The sequence below is a fragment of the Elaeis guineensis genome, chromosome 1 (genome assembly GCF_000442705.2).
Source record: "Elaeis guineensis isolate ETL-2024a chromosome 1, EG11, whole genome shotgun sequence".
NCBI lineage: Eukaryota > Viridiplantae > Streptophyta > Magnoliopsida > Arecales > Arecaceae > Elaeis > Elaeis guineensis.
In genome coordinates, this window is record NC_025993.2 from 7,754,571 (window position 1) to 7,773,680 (window position 19,110).

General features: G+C 37.8%; 1 protein-coding gene across 1 annotated transcript in view; it reads left to right on the forward strand.

Annotated features, from left to right (window-relative positions):
- Positions 1–19,110, forward strand: part of LOC105037179 (SNF2 domain-containing protein ENL1) — a 35,130-nt gene that overhangs the window by 1,866 nt on the left and 14,154 nt on the right. Inside the window, exons 3-13 of the mRNA XM_010912873.4 lie at positions 517–647; positions 744–798; positions 975–1,211; positions 1,360–1,415; positions 1,501–1,591; positions 3,298–3,435; positions 3,600–3,677; positions 5,134–5,343; positions 5,432–5,503; positions 6,934–7,014; positions 7,106–7,224. Coding sequence (XP_010911175.1) covers positions 517–647; positions 744–798; positions 975–1,211; positions 1,360–1,415; positions 1,501–1,591; positions 3,298–3,435; positions 3,600–3,677; positions 5,134–5,343; positions 5,432–5,503; positions 6,934–7,014; positions 7,106–7,224 — 1,268 coding nt within the window. The remainder of the gene's footprint in view (positions 1–516; positions 648–743; positions 799–974; positions 1,212–1,359; positions 1,416–1,500; positions 1,592–3,297; positions 3,436–3,599; positions 3,678–5,133; positions 5,344–5,431; positions 5,504–6,933; positions 7,015–7,105; positions 7,225–19,110) is intronic.

Genomic DNA, 19,110 nt, shown 5'->3' on the forward strand with positions numbered 1-19,110 from the left:
ATAATAGTTTATGTCTCTTCTTGTGATCAAGATTTCTTTTAACTGGGTTATTTTCCTTAGTTGGGAATATGGGTAAATTATTTTGTCATGTTACTATTTCAGCATTCATATGTCATATTAACTTATGGTCCAACAAGGCATTGTTTCGTTGCCATGTATGCTATATGCTTGAATCCTAGTCAAAATTACTTAGCTATGAATGTCATACTTGTTCTACATGACTAAATGCATTCACATGTCATATTAACTAAAAAATTGGTATATTTTATGTCACCCTAAACTTGAGATCAACTCTCAAATCTTTGTGATGATTGGCTCCACCTGGAAATACTTCCTGCTTTTTCCTCTATCAATGGCCGAGCTAACCACTGGATCAGCCCGTAATCAATCAGTAGAAAATGTTTTCCTACAAGTCTGGAGTATGTCATTCTGACTATTAAGCCTCATGTTTTTTTTTGTTCCTGTAGAGCATAGTGAAATATTTCTATATTGTTGATGATTTTGATTTTTCTTTAGGTTTCTGCTTTCTTGGCTGGTCTTTTTCATTCTTATTTGATTAAGAGGGCATTGCTTGTGGCCCCAAAGACACTTCTTGGTCATTGGATAAAAGAGCTGTCAGTCGTGGGGCTTGGTGAGAAGATTAGAGAGTGAGATCCATTTGACTTCTTTTGCCTTATTCTGGTCACAAATCGACTTTCGTTAGGTAATTTGATATTTTCTCATGTTTTCTCTTTTTCATGTAGTTACTCTGGAGCTAATGCAAAACTTCGCCAGTATGAACTTCAATATGTACTCAAGGTCTTCTTACTTATTCTCTTTTTAGTAGCTTCTGAATCATCTACATATTAATTTGTAATTTTGCTTTGTTACTTCTTGGATAAGCATATTGTGATGCTTTAGGATGAATATATGTCGAATAGGTTGAATATGATTTTCTTAGGCTGTTGCTTAGAATTGATGGTTCTGTCCCACAGGAAGGTGGTGTTCTTCTCACAACATATGACATTGTGCGAAACAACTCTAAAGCTATAAGGGGTGATTGGTATGCTAATGGAGATGGGAGCGAGGAAGAAGTCTTATGGCATTACACTGTGCTTGACGAGGGGCATATCATAAAGAATCCCAAAACGCAAAGGGCCCAAAGTTTATTTGAGATACCAAGTGCTCACCGCATTATTATTAGTGGGACACCAATACAAAACAACCTGAAGGTGATACCTTTTCTTCTGAGTTTTTTGCTTTCTCATGATTGTTCTCATTTTATAAGCTCATGGTGGATATGTGTATGCATGTGTGTGTGTATTAGTGAACTTGTTTGAAGCTAAAGAGTTCTTGATGTTGATCTTTTCTTTTGACTAGGAACTATGGGCTTTGTTCCACTTTTGCTGTCCAGAAATCTTGGGTGATAAGGATGAGTAATGGACCTTTTTCATCATTCTAGTTGGCCTTCATTTTTTTTTTTCCAGTTACCGTACATTGAATGCTGTTTATTTTTTTCAGGTTTAAAATAAAATATGAAAATGCAATCCTTCGTGGAAATGACAAAAATGCTTCCGACCGGGAAAAACATATTGGTTCCATGGTTGCAAAGGTTTAAAATTTTCATTTGTTGCATCCATATTTTGTACTTTCTCTTCTGCATGTCTACAGAAGCTAACATCTCCAACATAACTGTTACTCAGAAGCTAAAATCTTTAGAATATTTGTTATTCACACTTCACTTATATTGAATGTTAAACAAAAAGGCTTTGGAGATAATATGAAGTTCTGTATTTAAGTTCCTTCTTGATTAACTTGTTACATGGAATCTATTATTTGTGCTTGTTTTTGGTTTTCCGATTCTTTAACATGGAAAATTTGGTAAATCATTTTTAGGATCACCTAAAAATGAAGGGACTTCAGCTCTATATTATTTTTGACACATGAAAAATCATTACTGAAGTAGACTCAGCTATTAATTTTTAATACAATGCTCTTAGAGTTATTTTTCAGATTTAGAACCTCCAAGTTGGTTGGTTTGAGATTGGCATTTATGATTGTATAATACTGTCACCCTCCCTTGTCTAGAGTAAGAAACTTTTACTTTTGTATGGATATAAGCAACTAATATAATTATTTTTTGGAGCTGTATCTAAGTCTTTTGGATATATTAGTTGTATAGGCAGCTGATGATGACAAATTACATGCCATAGTAAGATAGTCCTACAGATAAGATCAAGCAACTGTGAAGAACATCATTGATTCAAAAGACATTTAATAGATACCAAAAACTTTCTGTAATTTCAGGATGTGGCATGAACAACATGGAAATTACAATTTGTAAAACTTATGCCAAAGTCCAATGCCTTAAATGTGATGTGAAATAAATGTGCATGTACAAATACATAAATTCAGGAAGTTTTATTCATCTACCAACACCCATGTCAAAATATTAATACCCATGTCGAAACTCAACTATGTGCATCTAGGGAGCAAAAATAAAGTTCTGTCATTCATGATGCACAGAGAATAAGTGAACCTGTCTGAAGTAATACAGAGACATACACAAATTATTATGCATCCATGAAGATAGGATTCTTGATGATCTGAAAATCTTTGCTTTTTGTAGATATCTCTTAGAGTTCCTACATCATTATTATCTATGATTTGAGCTCAAACCACTGGTAAATGTTGTGTGTTGGAAAACTCTCTAACCTTCTATTACAGGCTAAAATTTTGCACTAACAGTTTCATGGATAGAAGATGTGGGAGTTGATAGCATTATGCCTTAATGCATGATCCTTGGCAGACAAAAGAATTGACTGGAGTAGAAAGGAATAGAAAGGATAGGTAGCTGCATGTGGGTAGCACATAGTAGTATCATTTGATATGGGCCTGTAAAGGTCCATCTCCAGGGGCCTGATATGCATGGAAAGAAAGGTAGGGCATTGTGGACCATTTACTCTCTTGCATATGGCCGGTACTGATTATCTTGGCTGATGCACATCGGTATTATTTGAAACATAAATCCTAGCTGTGTGATATGTAAATACAAGATAGTGAGAAAATCTCCTATCCACAATAGTTGGGATGCCAGTTAAAGCTTGCTAACTATAATTTTGTTCCTTTTACAGTGCTCTCTTTATCTTCCTGAGCTAAAGTTATCTAATCCTGATTGACCTTCTAATTTACTACATAAATGTATCACACTTATAATCTGTCTTTTTCTCTATGTATTTGATCCATAACATGACCTATGTGTCCATGCTAGTTTGTTTTGGCTTCTGAAATCTTGCTGGTACTTCGTCTTTTCTACAGGAGTTAAGAGAGCGTATAAAGCCATTTTTTTTGCGGCGGTTAAAGAATGAAGTATTTCTTCAAGATGATTCGACCACAAATGCTAAACTTTCTAAGAAGAATGAGATAATCGTTTGGCTAAAACTAACATCTTGTCAGGTATGTATGAATCCTTCATGTGGTAATTTTGTCATTTCTGTTTCTTATTATTTGTTGAAATCCTTCTTGTATGATAATTTTGTCATTTCTGATTCTTATTATTTGTTGATACTTGATTGTACTTTTTACCTTTTTTGTTAATTGTAATTCTCTTTTGGTTGCAGAGGCAATTATATGAAGCTTTTTTAAATAGCGACCTAGTTCATTCATCAATCAAGGGCTCACCATTAGCTGCATTAACAGTAATGATCACCTTCAGTTGTGTGCTTTTCATGCCAATGCTTAACTAGAAGCATGTTTCCATCTTTATAAATTATAATGCCGTACTTTGGATTTCATCTTTCTCATGCATCTAATTTGCATAGCTTCTAAGCGACACCATTTCTGCTTATGCTATTTACATGTTCTTCATTGAAAAATTACTCTTGAGGCATTGGTTCTCAATATAATATACAATTAAGTTCTAATTGAAGACTCTTATTCTTACTGTCAATTTTGTCTTTTTTTTCAAAGAAAAAATAGAGCAGAGTATGAAATCATGGAAAATTAGGGGCTGCAGGTCATATACGTGGTGCCCTGTTGACACACTCTTAAGATGCAATTGTTGATGCTTGTAATCTCAATTATTTAAGTCTATCACATTATTATCTCCAAACCATTTTTAGCTATGTACTTGGTTAAAACATTCACTGGCCATTTGAGCTGCTAAATGTCATTCTAAAAGTCCACTTATTTATAAATTGTCCTCTATAGAACTCTGGTAACAAATGGAAGCAAACTTGGAAACAAGAGAAATGTTCAGCTTGTAAATGAGTAACTCTTTTTCCTGAGTCAGTGTTAACTTTGACATACCATGATCTGGAAATTACTTTCTGAGCAGATTGTGAAGGGAAATAATCAGTATTATCATCATCACCATGAACCAAGTCTACTTCCACTAGATTTGTTTGTCTATGAAGGCAAAACTCAAAGTGAAGAAGTTCCTACCGATGATTTAACTTATTCTTACAATTAGTTGTCAATTATGATGTTAACACTCTGATAATTGGGGCCAAAATGGCAACTGTTTACAAAAAGAGGGCTTGCCATGAAACCTAGAAGGTTAAGTGGTGAATGTGGGGACCTACATTGGTCATTGGTTCACAGCTTAAGCTTATGAAACCAAGGAGTGACCCTCTGAAGTTCCAATCAACTTGGAAAGAATTCAGGTGAAGTGGAGAATATTGAAACATGGAAATATTTTCATCTCTAAAGTACAAACTATAAGCCAAAGAATAAAATTTCATTGTTATTAACAATCGCCCCATCTTTTTATGGATATTTGTTTTAAGCTATTACTTGGCCTTATTCATTGACAGTTAGATGAGGGGGTATGGTCTTACAACCTCATCAGACAAATGGTTACATGACAATATTCTGTCTAAAATTTAATGATTTCTATTTGATACTCGTTGGATTTTCTTTTTTTCAGTTGAAGATATTATTGATTAGAGAACTTTTCCATATGATGGTCTAAATTTGGTCTAAATTTGACTAATATAACCAAATATCATTTTTTATTTAATGGAAAACATTTGAAGGGTATCTGATTTGGATGTGCAGACATATTTTTCGAAATTTTTGGATATAATGATGTCCTATGGCTGCAAACTTTTTCTTACAGTAGTACCTAATCCAATCTTGTCTGCTTTGAATCAGATATTAAAGAAAATATGTGACCACCCATTGCTTTTGACTAAAAAAGCTGCAGAAGGCGTGCTTGAAGGGATGGATACAATGTTGAATCGCGAAGAGCTCAGCATGGTTGAAGAGATGGCCATGAATTTAGCAAATATGACTGATCATGGTGATGCTCCACAAGTTGATCTCAATGTATCATGCAAGATATCTTTTATATTGTCCTTACTGGTCAGCATCTTCATTTTTATAGATGATAATTTTTTAATGCCAATCTTTTTTCCGGAAAATTTTATCCAATATGATCCTTATCTGGCAGGAAAACTTGATTCAAGAGGGACATGTTGTGCTGGTCTTTTCCCAGACTCGTAAAATGTTAAATCTTATTCAGGTTCTTGTCACTTTAAGTACATGCTTTTTTTTTTCTTTGCCTTCACATGCATGTGATGCTCAACATACATTAAGTAGTTACACTAAAGCATGTCTCTTTCAGTTGTTGAGGAAAGTACCCTAATCACATGCTGATAAAGATGACATTTTCCATGACAACCAATCTAAGTGTCGTTAGCTAAAATTTGAATGAATTGAATTTTAAAGTTCCAATCGGCAATGTGTTATATGGTACAGGGATCCATGGAAATTTAGATGTTTATTTGTTAAACATGGATATTACCCTTAACCACAAGTCAGCCATGAAAGAGACATTGTACCAAAAAAATAATGAAATAGGCATTCGCTCTTGTCAACTGTTGAAAATTCAGTTCAGGACTTCAAAACACTGTGCGGTTTGACCAATGTAACACTATTATCCTCAGAAAATTGATTCATACAATTACCAAGGAATTTTTGTAAACAATATATTACTTTCTATTTTGCTTAAAATCTTAATATGTATAGACATTGCTTTTGTATATATTTCAAAGACAAAAATGTGAGAATTCTGTCAATATGACTGTTTAACCATATGGATATGTTCAAAACTAGGTCTGCTTTTGGGGGATTTAGATTTAAAAACATGATTTATCTCTTTCATGAATTCAAAATTTTGAGTTTTAAAAGTCGAGATTCTTTTTGGAGGTGTTTGATTATTATGGTTAAAGAACTGAAGATATGAAAGTGAGGAAATTGTGAATTTGAAAAACGCTACTCAAAGTGGACATCTCAATTTTCTGATTTTAGGACCTTTTTGCGATCTCATCACACAACTGAATACACCTTATTACAAAATCATGATTAGCAATTTCTAATAACATGATTTTCCAGAACATCCATAAAATCCCTAGGTTTTCTGTTGACTTATTTTCTGGCTCAGTTTTATTCTGAAATTAAATGAGTAGAACTTGTACAATTAAGAATTCCTGGAAAGGAAATGAGAAGTAAGACAGTAGGCAGAAAGAATGGTGAGGAAACAATGACCAACAGAAGCATGACAAAACCACTGCCACCTTTTGCAAGTCAAACTTATCAGTCCAAAGAGAAATATTTGTGATAAGAAATCCCTAATTTTGTCATCATCAAATTAAGAGCCTTAAAACACTACCAAGCTTCTTTGTTTTGCATAGTTTCACTAATTAGCGAGTGATGGAGCACACTTGAACTGTTGGTCAACCCTTCTACAGAAAATTCATACAATTATTCTCTTTTTGGGTCTTTCTTTGGAAGAGTTATTTTCTGAGTACCACAGTAATAGTTCTGATCTAGTGTTCAAGGAAGTATGAAGATCGATGCTTAAAGTGATGAATTTGTACATTTGAATATTAATTATGCTGAATTATCATAGTTTATATTTATTGGCTTCATACTGTATAAGTATATATGCAGGAAGCACTGATATTGGAAGGATATAAGTTTTTACGCATTGATGGTACTACCAAAGTTTCTGATAGAGAAAAGATTGTGAAGGTCAATATTTTCTGCATTTAGATATGTACCGAGCTATGTGATTTCTGCTTGGTTATTTGCATTTTATAGGTGTTTTTATTTCCCATTTTAGGATTTTCAAGAAGGTGCTGGTGCTCCCATCTTCTTGTTGACCTCACAAGTTGGTGGCCTTGGGTTGACACTTACAAAAGCAGATCGTGTTATTGTGGTTGATCCAGCATGGAACCCAAGGTGAATTCATTTATGATTGTTGTGACGTGCATTTATATCACATAATTGACAAGTTTTTTGATACCTGTGACTGTTGATTTCATGTCGCCTTCTTTGTCCTTAATGTATGTTCCATTTCAGTTTTCAGATAGTCTAATATTTCTATCTATTTCCAAATATATGTTGTAGTAGAAGCTACTTTCTCTTGCAATTGTTTTGTCAGTCATAATGTCGGAAAAATATGTTGATTTGCATTTTTTTTAGGACTTTTACTTATATAATAGAAGAAATGCAATCAGAAGAATATTTAGATGACCAAAATAATTCATAAGCTTAGTTTTCGTTTGGATGTGTTGAAGGAAGAGAATATTTTTCATTTTCCTTTCAGCCTCTCAAAGACAATGTACTCGGACACATTACTAGATACAATATACTTGGACACATACTAAATATGGTGAGAACTTATAATATGGTTATTACTAAAAAAAAGCCCTTAAATAGACATTTCAGGGATAAATTTTTTCAGAAGAACAACATAAGCTAAACTACTACTCTAGTCTAATTCTAACACTCCTCAAGCTAGAGCATATACATCAATTAAGCCCAGCTTGGAACATATAGCAGAAAATCTAGTAGAGTTGAGAGCTTTGGTGAAGATGTCTGCGAGCTGATCTGCTGAACTCATGAAGGGTGTCATAATCTTGCCATTCAAAATAGCTTTTCGAATAAAGTGGCAATCCACCTCTTTATGCTTAGTCCGCTGGTGAAAGACTGGATTACTAACAATATAAATTGTTGCTTGATTGTCACAATGCATAAACATAGACTTTGTATAAACAACCCCCAAATCCTCCATAAAGGACTTATGCCACATCATTTCATAGGTAGTATGGGTTATTGCTCTGTACTTTGCCTCTGCACTGGATCTGACCACCACATTTTGCTTCTTGCTTTTTCATATGACTAAGTGCCCTCCAATATAAGTACAATAGCCAGAGGTCGAGCGTCGATCATCCACTTGATTGTCACAATGCATAAACATAGACTTTGTATAAACAACCCCCAAATCCTCCATAAAGGACTTATGCCACATCATTTCATAGGTAGTATGGGTTATTGCTCTGTACTTTACCTCTGCACTGGAGCTGGCCACCATATTTTGCTTCTTGCTTTTTCATGTGACTAGGTGCTCTCCAATATAAGTACAATAGCCAGAGGTCGAGCGCCGATCATCCACAGACCCTACCTAATTTGCATCAGAGTAGGGTTCGATGTTAAGATGTCTAGATTTCTGGAAAAGTAGTCCTTTCCCTGGAGAGCATTTTATATAATGGAGAATTCTAAAGGCTGCCTCCCAATGTCCTCTTTTTGGCTTATGCATATATTGGCTGACCAGTCCAACTGCAAAAGAAATATCTGATCGTGTAACGGTGAGGTATATCAATTTTTCAACCAATCAACGGTACTGAGCTGGATCTGGGGAACCCTCATCATTTTCAGAGGGGTTATTGTGACTGGTAACCATGGGAGTGCTAACAAGCTTACAGCCAAGAAGTCCGATTTCTACTAGCAAGTCAAGTGCATGCTCTCTCTGAGAAAGACTAACCCAATCAGCACAGTAAGCAATCTTAAGACCTAAGAAGTACCTTGGCCTGCCAAGATTTTTGATAATAAAATGAGATTGAATATATTGTTTGACTTTAGTGATGCCTTCAGTGTCATCACCGGTAAGGAGGATATCATCCACATAAACTACAAGTACAACAATTTTCTATGAACTTTTTCGGACAAAGATCGAGTGATCAAGCTGTGAGCATTGGAGCCCTACACTGGCAACAACCTTTGTGAACTTGTCAAACCAAGCTCCAGGGCTCTGCTTCAGTCCATAGATGGCCTTCTTGAGCTTGCATAGCGGATTCTCCCCCTGAGCAATATATCCAGGTGGTTGCTTCATATAGACATTCTCAAGAAGTTCACCATAAAGAAACGTATTCTTGACATCCATCTGAAAAACAGGCCAATCTCGATTAACCACAATAGAGAATACAATCTGAATAGAATTCATCCGAGCCATAGGAGAAAAAGTCTCATAATAATCAATCCTGTAAGTCTGAATAAATCTCTCGGCAACCAAGCGAGCCTTGTATCTATCAATAGACCCATCCGGTAGGTGTTTGATAGTAAACACTCATTTGCACGCAACAAGCTTAACATCCATAAGAGGGGGCACAAGCTTCGATGTACTACGGTTGGTAAGAGCATTCATCTCTTCATCCATAGCAGCTTTCCAAGCTGGATCGAACAGTGCTTTCGAATAAGACATGGGAATAGACATTGAGGATATAGAAAAGGCAAAATGGCAGAAAGAGGGGCTAAAATGGTCTAGGGAGACATAATTAGCAATAGAGTGCATGGTATATGTATGTTTGCGCTTGCGTAGAGCAATAGGAAGATCAAGATCAGATACCTCAGGATCCGGAGCCGGAGAAGGTAGATTGGAGTGAACATGAGTTGTAGGTTTCTGGCGGCATCGATAAACATGCAAAATAGGAGAAGCCATTGGCAGTGTCTTTGAGGGTTGTTCAGGATCCGAGGAAGGGATAACTTGTAGTGATGGAGCTGGTGTAGGTAGAGAAGGTCCAGATGAGGGTATTAATGTAGCCTCGGAAGGAGAAAAGAATGAGATAGACTTAAAAAAAGTAACATCAGCAAAAACAAAGTGACGTCGGAAACTAGATCATAACACCTATACCCCTTTTATGTGCGGGAGTAACCCAAGAAAACACACTTAACAGATCGAGGGGATAGTTTGTCAATTCCAGGGCCGAGCAAGTAAATAAAGCAGACGCAGACAAACACCCAAGGACTTAGTGGAAACAGAGATTTGTTCGGGTACAGACAAGAGAAGGGTGTCTGAACAGTAAGAACAGAAGATGAGAGATGATTAACAAGATAGCAAGCAGTAAGAATAGCATTCCCCCAATATTTTTTAGACACATGCATCTGAAACATCAAGGTGCGGGCCATATTCAGGAGGGTACAATGTTTACGTTCAACAACTCCATTCTATTGAGAAGTATATGCATAGGAGGTCTAATGAACAATATCATTAGAAGCACAGAATTTTTTAAACAAAGAGCTTGCAAATTCTAAGGCACTATCCATGCGAAGAGTCTTAATGGACACAAAAAATTGAGTCTTTATTTTCATATAGAATTCTTTGAATATACTAAAGACATCGGATTGACTCCGAAGAAGATATGCCCAAGTGATTTGAGAACAATCATCAATCAAGATAATAAAGTAGCGAAACTCAAAACGGAATGACACAAGACTTGGACCCTAGATGTTCAAATGAATAATCTCAAAAGGAGTATTACTCTGCCTATTGACACTAGAAGGAAAAAACCATGATGGTGCTTGCCAAACTCACAAGCAGCACATGGCAAATAGGACAAAATAGAAGGAACAGACATAAATTTGCTCAACGACGAGATACCAGGATGGTCGGGTCTGTAATGCCAAAGAGAGAGATTTAAATCCTGAGAAGCAGCAGGAGAAGCAGCAACAGCGATAGTAGGTTTCGTATCCAGATTGTAAAGACCCCACAACTTATGCCCACCACCAATCTGCTTCTCGATCCAAAGATCTTGAAAGACATAGGAAGGAAAAAAAGTAATTGAATAGTCCAAAGAGTGGGTGAGGTGACTTATGGATAGAAGACTAATAGAAAAATTAGGAACATAGAAAACTCTGTCAAGAGAATGAAGAGGAAGCAACCACTGACCCCTCTCTCAGAACATGAGAGGAGTCATCAGCAATAAATATAGGAGGATGAGTAGAAGAAAGGGACAAAATGAAAAATAGAGATCGATTACCTGTCATATGGGTGGAGGCACCAGAGTCTAGAAGCTAGCACTTACTATGGGCAGCAGTCGATGCAGACCTAGAAGATAGAGATGCAAGGAATGAAGAGGCATGTGGCTATAATGATCTATCATACTCCATCTTTGTAAGTGTAATAACATCGCTCGTGGTCTCAGAAACAGGGACAGCACCAGCAGGAGTAACAACAGTCGGTTTAGCGGTCTGTGGTTTACCAAACTTCTACCAGCACCGCTCAGAAGGATGGTTAGTGCAAGTGCAGTGAATACATGGAGAAAAATTGCGACCACGACCCTGAACACGTCCCTTAAAAGCAGCATGAGCAGATTGATCAACAGGTGTAGGAGAAAATTCAGAAGTAGCCGTGGTAGTAGATACTTGGAGCATACGAGTAAGGGCACTAGTCAATGATGGGATTGCAGAGTCAGACAAGAGAGACCGCCGAACATGATTGAGACTATCATCCAACCTGGAGAGAAACTTGGCTATAAGAAATTTCTCATGTTGTTGCTTCAAGATTGTCGCATCAATAGTAATGGGATGATAAACAGTTAGTTCATCCCACTTGCCTTAAGTGCAGCAAAGTAGTCATTGATGGATCGTCCATCTTAACGAAGATTAAAGATTTGCTCATATAGGGCATAAACACGGCTAATATTTTTCTCATGCCTATACATCTCCTTGAGAGCATCCCACATATCTTTCACAGTAGATAGAAACATAATATTGCCACTTACCGAGAATTCACAACTATTCAAAAGCCAAATGATAATTGCATAGTCATCATCCTGCCACTTATCCATTGTTTTAGTTGTCGTCTCGCCATCAGAAGACTTGGAGGAAGAGGAGGCATCAGGAGGGGCGTCGGTGAGATATTTCAACTTGTGTTGAGAACCAACAAAGAAGCGGAAAGCCTGAGCCTAGAGGACATAATTATCATCATTCAACTTGATCGTGGTGCTTAAAGGAATGGACTTCGGGACTTCTGAAGATGACACCATATAGATTCGAGGATAACAGTGGCAGCACACAAGTAAGAGGTGTCCTGATCACAGCATAGATAAGAGAAGTAGGGAATCTACACCATAATCAGGGCCAAAACAGTAGGGAAAACCTGGAGGCTGCGGGAAGAAGGAGAGGATGATGGCTAGGGTTTGGCGCGGCTAGGATTTTGCTCTGATACTATGTTGAAGGAAGAGAATATTTTTCATTTTTCTTTCAGCCTCTCAAAGGACCTTTATAGGCTGCTAGATACAATATGCTTGGACACATACTAAATATGGTGAGAACTTAATATATGGTTATAACTAAAAAACAGCCCTTAAATAGACATTTTAAGGATAAGTTCTTCCAAAGGAACAACATAAGCTAAACTATTACTCTACTCTAATTCTAACAGGATGCTCCTTAAAAATTATGGATAGGATAATATCTCAATAAAAGAATAATGAATTCCAGATGCTGTATTGTATTTTCATTTCTTAATTCAAAATTGTGTTGCAATACATTTGACGGACTATTATATACATTGTATTAAATAATTAATTGTATTCCATCACCTTCACGTGCCAAACTGAGTTGATAATTTGAAGGTTTGGAGCGCTTGGTGCACTTACTATGTCCTCAGTTGAGGGTGACTGCTTGTAGAGATTGTACATACTCCCCCTGCTAACTCTTCGTACCAACTTGTTGCTTTCTTTGAAATATATTAGAAGTTAGAACCATAAAAATTTGTTCTTTGCTATTTTCAATCATGCTTGTGCATTTTGTATTGAAAAATATTATGCTCCTTAAACCTCTTGGAAAGCAGCTATAGAAAAAATTCTTGAAAAATTGAACTTGCAAGATAGCATCAAACTTGTTGGTGGACTATCGATTCATTATCTACATACAAGTTGGATTAAGATTTCTTATGAAAATATTCACCACATTTTTGTCTAATATTGCTTTTCTCCATAAGATTTCATACTTAATGTTTTGCCCATAAATTCAAGGTTCCAAACGTTCTTATGCTAACTCTTTATTCTATTGGGGATATCTTTTCTTCAATTATCTTGTTTTTGGTTTTAATTTTCCTCTTATGTTTGTTTTCTAAACTAATGTCATATTTTCTTCCCTCGTTAAGCACGAGCACAAGGTGACATAGATAAACTTTATTTCTATCTTCTAGTCCCTTTTATCCAGGATAATACCTCATAAGTTCTTATTGATGACGACCATAGGATTGGATGCAAAGATGTCTTAAAAATTGTGCATGTGCCTGTTTCTACATATTTATTTTATTATTAAATTTAAATCCTTGAGTGTTGTCTCTCCACCACATGCATCTATACCATATGGTGAAACCTAGTGTATGTATTAGGGTAACTTGTGTTGCATTAGAGACCTGCCGACTGAGACCAATCCTTCATTGAGGTGCGCCTAAGGTGAGGTGGTGAGGTCACACTAGCTGTGAACCCAGGGACCACCCATTCGGCCAGCCATGTAGGTGAAGTTTATCTCTAACATCCACGACTAACAACCTTGATGCGGGGGACGTGGGAGAGATTCCTCCAACGATGAAGGTCAGAACATGGTTTAATGACTCGTAGAGCTAGGCCTAACAAATATAGATTCCGACTTGTGGCGTACGAGCGCAACCTTCAAATAAAAGAGGTACGAAGGGGATCGCAAAGGGGAGGAGGCAAGTAAGCAAGAACACTCAAAAATACTCTGGAGCTCTTGCTTTGCTCCTGTAATCTTTTTTCTCTATTGTTCTCAAAGCTTCGGCTAACTTAAGCATCGGAGGATCCCTCGTCGGAACACTCCCGATGAGTGTGGACTTCCTTTGCAGGTATCCTTCGATGTTGCAGATCTCGATCGACGTCCAGCTCCTGCTACATCAGTACTTGATCAGAGCTTTGCGGTAACAGATTGGTGCTAGAGGAAGAATCTGGGCCCCTTTGAAAGAAAAGATAAGATGGTGTGGATGAGTACAAAACTTCATTGCCTCCCACCGACAATTCTTCCGTTGTAGCCAGAGCAATGCTGCTCGTGGATTCGTTGTGGTGCAGTCTCCGACCATAATAGATCTCCCACTATTCAGAGCCCTGTCTTATCGGATCCAGGCATTGATCGGTGCTGTGCAGCGGCTCCAAGAAGTGACAAAGTAGCGGCAACAGCACGTGGAACCGAACCCTCGTACGGTTCCCTCCCATCTTAGCCAATGGTCTCACTTCGAGATCCACACTTCGGTGGCACTCCCCCCGCTCCACTGCCATCCCAGTTCGCTCATCTTCCTATCGAAGGTTGAGAGAAAGGACACATCAGAAGAGCTTTTCCTCCATCGATGGTTTATTATCGGCCTACTTTCCTAAGTTTGGAAGACCCAATGGAAGGGGAAGCTCAAGAAGAGAGTTCAGAACATCGAGCGTTGCCTCGACGAAGCCCAAAATGGGCCTCATCGGAGCAAGGATGGCCTCGACTTCAACTCTCGACCATCATTTACACAGGCCATTAAGAGAAGATTGGCCTTCAAATAGTTTGGTCAGTCGATGAAGTTCACAATTTGGCACTCAAAATGGAAAGGTTTTTGTCACGTCGGTCGGGAGAGTACAGTCCAACCAGTAGTCACCTATATGCAAGCAAGAAAAAATAAATTGATGCAGCACCTACTCATTCATCTACTAGTCAGGCAACTACTGGCTGTGGAGCCACAAAATCCACAGTGGAGCCAATTCCAGAGGCAGACTCAACAAATCATCTGCAACAAATACAGGTGTCAGGTGCTACCAATGCCTTGAGCATGGTCATACCTTTAATGTTTGCCCTATACGCCAAATGATGAATTTAACCGACTATGGAGATGAGGACGATGGTGGAGGGAGGGCTGAATCTGAATTGGAAGATGCCAAAATTATTGAGGAAGAGGGCGAGAGAATTTCTTGTGTTGTTCGAAGGTTGTTGTATACACCCAAGCAAAAAACTTTTCTACAGCAGTATCGGATTTTTCACTCAGAGTGCTTTGTCAACAATAAGGTGTGCAAATTAATCATTGACAATGGCAATTATGAAAATTTTGTCTCTCAGGCACCAGTGGATCACTTGCAGTTATAAACAATGCCACATCTAGAGCCTTATGATCTTGGTGAAAGAATAGTACCTTATAAGCCAATCGCATGGATGATGCGATGGGACTATTTTGAGTTATCTTCTTGCTCATTTGCATGACATTGATTATTTTATATATGTTTATGAGGCATTGTGTTTCATCATTTGCTGTATCACATTCATGATTATGACGAACCCTATAGATTAGGGCAATAATTTTAGGATCATTATGAGATCATGCCAGTGAGATCTAAAATCATGTTAGCCCCAATCTAAAATATTTTTAGTTGTTGGATCATCGAGTCGGGGATCGATGATATCGGTAAGACTGGTACATCCTATGTATACTCGATGGAGAGGGTGAGTGATCTCACAATCACTTATATGGTAACACTAATACAAGAATGTTGGTGCTCATTGGAGAATAAGTTCACTGAATTGATCTACAGAGAGAACATCTGATGGAGTCTTACAGTATGTCAATAGATGGTTCTCCAGTGGTAGTGGTGCAAGTGATCCTTTGATCTGAGATCACCATGGTATCTTGTGTATATGGATCCCTACTTTGGTTCATTCCCTAGCATGCCATTGAGATATGTGTGGGATGTTCTGGGTTTGGTAAAGTGTGCATGAAAGTTGTGAGTGGTCAACAAGGAATCGGTCACTCCTTGTAAGAGGAGGAACATCCTATATGATCTTATAGGATGATGACTCGGAGAGTCTCTGGTCAGAGCGAAGATGAACAGTAAAAAGTGTTTCTACTGATTCATCAATCGAGTCATCATCATTAGATCGAAATACATATGGATAGATATTTGGACTTGACATGATACCATGCCCATGGCCTGTCTGGAATGTTGTATGATCGCAGGATTGAATTGCACGATAACTCGCCATGGAAGGATAATTTTGGTATTCCATCAAATTCCACACCTTCTGGGTAGTCATGACATGTTGCTAGGCATCAATCTTGACTTGTAGATCCCAATGAATTAAAGGAGTTTAATTCAGCAAATTAATTAGAAGGGATTCTATTTAATTGATGGATTTGGGTTCATTGTGTATTGGACTTAATTGGATTAGGTACACATGAACCTGACCTACTGTTGGCTAGATGTGGAACTCAATGGATCACACACAAAAGAAAATTGGTCTTGGACTTTTGGTTAGGTCTTGTTGAACCTAATTAAATATGGATTTGATCGTAATGGGTTTGATTGAAGCATGCTAGCACATGTCTAAACCTTAATGCCTAATCTATTTGGATTCATTTGTGGCTTTGGGTTTTGATTAGTCAAGACCAAATTAAATGGACTCCTAACCACCTTTAAATGGTTAAGGGGTTATCATGAATTGGGTCCATGGCCCCTTGAATTGTGAGCATCCAAGTGTTGGATGCATTGGATGCATTTAATGCATTTGCATGAAAAAGTTTCATGCATCCTAATGTTCTCCATGCCATGATCAACACATCTTTTGATTCATTTGCATGAGAAGAGTTTTCATGCATTAATTTCATGGTACCATAAATCCTCATGCCATAACTCCATGCCATATTAATTGAAGGTCTCTTGGGAATTCACGTGGAAGAGGTCCAAGCACCATGAGATGGCACCTCTTTATCCATTCCACATTTATTCTCTCATTTAATGACATATGAAAGGTTGTTTCATAAGTCCCTTAGAAATTCATGCCATTTAATGATATGAAAAAAGAGTTTTTCATAATCATCTTCAGCGCTCACGTCACTTGGTTTTGGGAAGTCCAAGAGTTGGACATTAAGTACTATTTATTCCCCCTAGAGAAGGCTTGGCATGTGGTTTTTGCTTGTGCCCAAAAAATGCTGAAATGTAGAAGGTCTACATGCTGAAATGAAGAGGGTCTTCATGCTGAAATGTAGAAGGTCTACATGCTGAAATGAAGGTCTTCATGCTGAAATGTAGGTGGTCTTCACGCCCATGAAGCACTCCATCTTACATGCCAGTTATGGCTTCTTGCTCCTGGTTTTTGACGCCCAAAAGTTGTGTGGTTCAAGGGTGTTCGACACCTTATCATGACTTCTGTTTAAGTCATGTTTTGGGGCTGAAAAAGGTCAATCTGGTTGGGCTTATGTGTGGTGTTTCAATTGTCCAATTGTTGGACAGCAAGAGGGCTGACTTCATGGGGCTTATGAGTGAGTTTCCCATGTCCAATTGTTGGACAGCAAATGGTCCAAATGTTGGACAGCAAAAGGGCCTAAGCGATGTGTGGATCTGAGAGATCAAAATTCAGATCTAAAGGGTTGGATCTAAGAGGACAAATTTCAGATCTTAGGTGTGGTTATATGGGTCCAATTGTTGGACAGCATGATGGCAAAGAGATGAGAGAATTACCAAGAGTTGGTAATGGATGATAGGAGCAGTTGCTGAAATTCTTGGGAAGAAAATTCAGCGAATCCAGATGGGGGAGAGTCCTTGATTGAGACCCGTGTGGATCACTGTTGGAGGATACACACTTGGATGCCTCGAGGATACGGATTATCGGGATATTCAGATCTATATATTTGGTATAACATTTCTAATCTCTCACTTATATGCTATGTAATTTATGTTTGATTGAATACATCAAGGTGATTTTGGGATTGGGGTTCGGATCACATGTTTTCAATTGTTGATGCATGATAAAAATTTTTAAAATTCAATTCTACTGTGCATTTGAATCCTAACACTTGGATGGATTAAGAAAGGGCCAAAACCAACAGTAAGTAAAACTTGTCGAGTTCTAATCTCAATTGAAAAATTTTGTAAGGATGATGTTGCTTGTGAAGTTTGATAAGGATGTTGGTCATGTCTTATTGGGAAGGCCTTGGTTGTATGATGTTGATGCTACTCACAAGGGTAGAAAGAATTACTATTTATTTAGTTGGAAAGGTAAGAAAATTGTCACCATTCCTAAAGAAAGAGAGCCCAACAATTTCCTTAGAGGAGGGGAAAGCTTTGCTTCCTATCGTTAGCAGTGAGAAGGAACTAAAAGGTGAGGCCTATGCACTTGTTTTGAAGGGAAAGGAAGCACCTGCAGTGGATGTTCTAACTATTGTGCGGCCTTTATTGGAGGAATTCAAGGAGATGGCTCCAAATGACTTACCAGTTGATTTGCCACCTATGTGTGACATTCAACACTACATTGACTTAGCTCCTGGAGCCAACTTGCCAAACCTACCACATTACAGGATGAATCCAGTTGAGAGTAAGATTTTACAGGTGGAAGAGTTAATTCGCAAAGGCCATATTCGAGAGAGTATGAGCCTTTGTGCAGTCCCTGCATTACTAGCACCTAAGGAGGACAAGCGTTGGCAATTGTGTGTCGATAATCGAGCTATCAACAGAATCACTGTCGGATGCAGATTCCCTATTCCCTAGCTTGAAGATATGTTGGACAATTTGGAAGGTTCCACGGTATTTTTGAAGATCGACTTGCATAGTTGCTACTATCAAATCCGCATCACTTGACCGACTATGGAGATGAGGACGATGGTGGAGGTAGAGCTCAATCTGAATTGGAAGATGTCGAAATTGCTGAGGAAGAAGGTGAGAGAATTTTTAGTATTGTTTGAAGGCTATTGTATACACTCAAGCAAGACACTTTTTTGCAACGGCGTCGGATTTTTCACTCAGATTCTCTGTCAACAATAAAATGTGCAAATTAATCATTGACAATGGCAGTTATGAAAATTTTGTCTCCTAGGCATTAGTGGATCACTTGCAGTTACAAACAATGTCACATCCAGAGCCTTATGATCTTGGATGGATCAAGAAAGGGCCAAAATTAACAGCAAGTAAAATTTGCCGAGTTTCAATTTTAATTGAAAAATTTTATAAGGATGATGTTGCTTGTGAAGTAGTTGATATGGATGCTAGTCATCTCCTATTGGGAAGGCCTTGACAGTATGATGTT